The sequence below is a fragment of the Leucoraja erinacea genome, chromosome 2 (assembly GCF_028641065.1).
Source record: "Leucoraja erinacea ecotype New England chromosome 2, Leri_hhj_1, whole genome shotgun sequence".
In the NCBI taxonomy this organism is placed as follows: domain Eukaryota; kingdom Metazoa; phylum Chordata; class Chondrichthyes; order Rajiformes; family Rajidae; genus Leucoraja; species Leucoraja erinaceus.
The window spans coordinates 45,264,316-45,268,904 of NC_073378.1; the positions used below are offsets into that span (position 1 = coordinate 45,264,316).

The window sequence follows — 4,589 nt, forward strand, 5'->3', positions numbered from 1 at the left end:
AATTTCGCAAATTCAGATTTATTTCCATATGTAAGGTTTGCAGTGGCACAGCTGGTAGAACTGCCGCCTCACAACATCCTGACCCAGAATGTCTTCTGTGTGGAGTTTGCATGATATCCCTGGACCATGTGGGTTTCCTCAGGGTGCTCCGGTTTCCTCCCACATCCCAAAGATAAGCTGGTTTGCTGTTTAATTGGGCCTGTAACTTGCCCCAGGTGTGTGAAGAGAGTGGATGTGAAAAGTGGGGTAAATTATAACCAGCGGGAATGGGTGATCGATGGTTGGCGTGGACTCAGTGGGCCAAAGGACCTGTTTCTATGTTGTATTTCTAATCATTCAACTGAATGTGCAAAATTATGATCACTGCTGATAACTGGAAACTTTCTTGTTTGACACTAGCTATCAAATGAGTTATCAATGCAAATTCTGTTATTTTTTATTTGTATATCATTCGGCAATTCATTGTACAATAAGCAAAAAGCAAAGCCAAATTAATTTTAATAATAGCCAAAGAACAATTATTTAGGATATATCATACAAGACAAGATATATTGTGGCAGGGGACTAAAACTATTCACCAGCATTTAGCTTCTTTAATTTTGCTTCAAATCTTCTTCTACTCGAATCCAAAATTGTAATGCCATGTTTTCTAAAATCATATCCAACTTTTTGCAATTCCTTTATGCGATTTTTCAAATTCTCTGCACTGAATTCCAGTACTCTGGGCTTCTTTAATAGTTGTTTAATATTAATATCTTTTTCCAGAAGACAATCTACTTTATTGGAAACTTTTTCAAAAGAAGCAAAAAATGCTGGTGGATAGTCAACAAAAAATTTCTTCACTTCTTCAGGCGTGCACCCTAATGACTGTAACTGTTCACTCATATTTTTGTAATTTCTTTTCATGTAATCACTGGAAAGGTCCAAAATCTCAGCACCGTGCCCTTGAAGTAGTTTTATAAGTTCACTGTTGCTTAGTTTAAGTGCTTCAGTGAAAAATTCAACGTTTGTTTTTATCCGTTTAGTGCTTCTTATAAGTACGTAGGCATTTTTAGTGATGATCCGTTTAACAAATTCATATGGATTCTGGACAGCCAAACTAACAGCAAGATCTTGGAGGAATGTTACCATCTGCTTGTTAAGTTCCAAACTGTTTGAAAATGTTCGGGGAGCAGTAGCCAACATACGATGTAAGTCGGCTGCGGTCAAACCAAGAGAACTAAGAAAACGGATGTTTTTTTCAAGATTTTCATTATCACTTGAACGAAAATACGATTCTGGAGAACGTTGAATGATACTTATGATTTCGGAGTCAGCCTTAAAAATACTTCGCCATAATTGCCATCTTTCTTCAAGGTGACTAGAGGATCGTGTAATGGCTCGAGGGTATCTTGAAATAATACTGGCAATGGCATTGTTGTTGGCACCTTTACTTCTCAAGAATTCCACAACACATTTTTCATTTGTAATCGATTTTCTCAACACTCCTGGCTGTCTCCTCCTGGCCATCTTAATATCCACACCCAAAACAGTCAAATTGTTTATTAAACTTCCATTTTCTGGTTTTTTGATTGTCTCTGTTGATTGATCATTACTGGAAGAGCTCAGGTAAGTTATCTTCAAAAGTGCAACAGGACAAATATTAGGTGTAAAGAATGAATGTCTTACTCCTGGGCACAAACGCATCACTTGTGTTGCCACCCTACCTGCCATTATTTTCCAATACCCCAGCTGACATACAACCTGGTCACAGTCATTTAAACCTGCATACAGAGGAAAGAAACAGTAGTTGTATTTGTATTGTAAGGCAACTCTAACAGACAGACATTTACTTTTTCCACACCCTGTCAAAAATTGCCATCACTTAGGACCTGTCTGAATTCCACAAGCATAAAGGAACTTGAAAATATGAAATATTTGGCCAAGCATGTTTTAGGTGCATTACATATTACTGCTCATTATTGGCAAGGTGTCTATATAAAAAGGGGGAAGACATATAAGACCAGTGATAACTAACAAAGAACAATTCTTAAATAAATGTGAACCAAAGAAAAATATTGGAAGCATATGTAAAGACATGTTGTTGGGGAAAATAGCTGAAAACTTATCCATGATTAACTAATCTATTAGTTAAAATAGCTGGCAATTAGGAAACATGCCCAATATTTTGTCTCATTAATGACAACAATCATTTTCCCCAATGTTTATCGCCAGACTGGAGAGAGAATCAGGCTGACATGGACAATACACACTGCCGAACTGGTGAGAAAGGCAGCTGAGGAAATTCAGAGTCTCTCTGAGGATCCTTCAATCCTTCTACTCTGGTGCAGTAGAAAGTATCCTGACCGGAAACATCTCGATCTGGTTTGGCACCAGCTCTGCCCAGGACAGGAAGGCTTTGCAGAGAGAGTAGTGCGTTTGGCTGAATGCACTATGGGAACTACACTCCCCGCACCCCCCCCCCCCCCCCCCTTGCAGGACCTATACACCAGGAGGTGCAGATCCAGTCAGAAAGATCATGAAGGACCCCACCACCCCAGCAACGGACTGGTCCAGCTGCTACGGTCAGGCAAGCTCCTCCGCTGTCATGTTGCGAAAACTAAGAGGATGAGACGGAGTTTCTTCCCACAAGCCATCAGGACTCTGATCTCACTGGGGCGTAATTTTGTGCTGTGTCTTCTAAAAAAAAATGTAAATACTGGTTTTGTTCTGTTCTGTTGTTTTGCACAATCATGCAGGCATTACCACTTTCATTTCACTGTACATCTTGTATGTGTATGTGACAAATAAAGTTGACGACGACTTGCTGCAAAGAAAGATTTTGATAGAGTGGAGAACAATGCAAAAAGAGGCAGGATGTGTATAATCATCACCAACTTCATGGAATTTTTCAACCTATGACCTACCCAGCCTTCCAGACACTTCCTGCCCTCATTTTGAGTTTCAGCCACCGCAAAACTGGAGTGGAATCAAGTCAGTCACGACTTCGAGCAACTCTCAATGAGAATTCAAAACTTGCAGACATTTTACTTTCTCGAAACTACCTGGACTGCATCTGTAATGAGAAAACAAAATCACTCTCTGGTACATTGCAAAACCACTGATGATAACAACGAGGTACAAAATAAACTGTAGATGCGGTAATCTTGAGCAAAACATAAAATGCTGCAGGAACTCAGCGGGTCAGGTAACACCTGTGAAGGGAAGAAAAGCCTCGACCCGAAATGTCACCTATCCATGTTCTCCAAAGAAGCTCCAAAGAGTATTGTGTACAGTTTTGGTCTCCTAATTTGAGAAAGGACATCCTTGTGATTGAGACAGTGCAGCGTAGGTTCACGAGATTGATCCCTGGGATGGCGGAACTGTCATATGAGGAAAGATTGAAAAGCTTAGGCTTGTATTCACTGGAGTTTAGAAGGATGAGAGGGATCATACAGAAACATATAAAATTATAAAAGGACTGGACAAGCTAGATGCAGGAAAATTTTTCCCAATGTTGGGCGAGTCCAGAACCAGGGGCCACAGTCTTAGAATAAAGGGGAGTTCATTTAAGACTGAGGTGAGAAAAAACGTTTTCACCCAGAGTTGTGAATTTATGGAATTCCCTGCCACAGAGGGCAGTGGAGGCAAATCACTGGATGGATTTAAGAGGGAGTTAGATAGCGCTCTAGGAGCTAGTGGAGTCAAGGGATATGGGGAGAAGGCAGGCACGGGTTATTGATAGGGACGATCAGCCATGATCACAATGAATGGCGGTGCTGCCTCGAAGGGCCGAATGGCCTCCTCCTGCACCTATCTTCTATGTTTCTAAGCTGCCTAACCTGCTGAGTTACTCCAGCAATTTGTGTCCATATGTGGAGGGAAAGGACAGGAGGAGAACATCTGCAGAGTCGACACGCTTTGAGATTTCGTAGTGGAACCGTAAAATGGTCTGAAGATGGGCGCCGACCCGAGTTACAGGGTTGCACAAAACCAAAGAACCGCTATAGGATCTTTGCACAAAACAGCCTCCCATTTCCCCCACAGCTGCTGCCTGGTCCGCTGAGTTCCTCTCTAGCACGTTGTTTTTTGCTCGGGATAATATCTCCGTTATTTTTTCCACTCTCCGCAATCTGCCGACAAACCGTGAAAATAAAATAAAGCAGCAAACAAAGATCCGTCCCACGGCACGGCACGGCAAACATTGAAAGATTAAAACCTGCCCGTTTGCATCTGCAGCTCCGCTGGTGCAGAAGCGGCGGCTTCCGGGAACCGCTCGCGAGGACGGCTGGGGGCTGGGACCTGGGAACCAAAGCGGCTGCAGAGGTGGGACAAACCTCTCTGAATGTCCAATTAAAACAAACCTCACCAATGCTGACACGTCTCCTTTGTGCCTGTAGCTGAATCAAACACGGATGATGCTCCGTACAGAGGAATATGTGATAGAGGGGTTGACTTTTTATATTCTGTTTGGTCAAACTACACAGATCCACAGCGCATGCTGCTCAATAACTACAAATAAATTAAACTGAAGAAGGGTCTCGACCCTAAACGTCACCCATTCCTTCTCTCCAGAGATGCTGCCGGTCCCGCTGAGTTATTCCAGCATT

At 42.2% G+C, this 4,589-nt stretch overlaps 1 protein-coding gene across 3 annotated transcripts; it reads right to left on the bottom strand.

The window, feature by feature from the left end:
• Window positions 1–411: 411 nt before the first annotated feature.
• Window positions 412–4,287, bottom strand: LOC129709505 (transcription termination factor 1, mitochondrial). 3 transcript variants are annotated; one of them, XM_055655958.1, is made up of 3 exons: window positions 4,199–4,287; window positions 2,907–3,055; window positions 412–1,763 (listed from the first exon to the last, which is right to left on the bottom strand). In XM_055655958.1, exon 3 carries the CDS (start codon window positions 1,711–1,713, stop codon window positions 571–573), a length of 1,143 nt encoding a protein of 380 aa, XP_055511933.1. In that variant the 5' UTR covers window positions 1,714–1,763; window positions 2,907–3,055; window positions 4,199–4,287; the 3' UTR covers window positions 412–570. The 3 variants fall into 3 exon arrangements, with proteins under 3 accessions (XP_055511933.1, XP_055511926.1, XP_055511942.1); XM_055655951.1 differs by having other exon boundaries at window positions 4,203–4,224; XM_055655967.1 differs by lacking the exon at window positions 4,199–4,287 and adding an exon at window positions 4,125–4,149.
• Window positions 4,288–4,589: the final 302 nt, after the last annotated feature.

Bases quoted from the DNA above. Each gene is read 5' to 3' on its own strand.
- LOC129709505 (XM_055655958.1), bottom strand. From the start codon at position 1,713: ATGGCAGGTAGGGTGGCAACACAAGTGATGCGTTTGTGCCCAGGAGTA.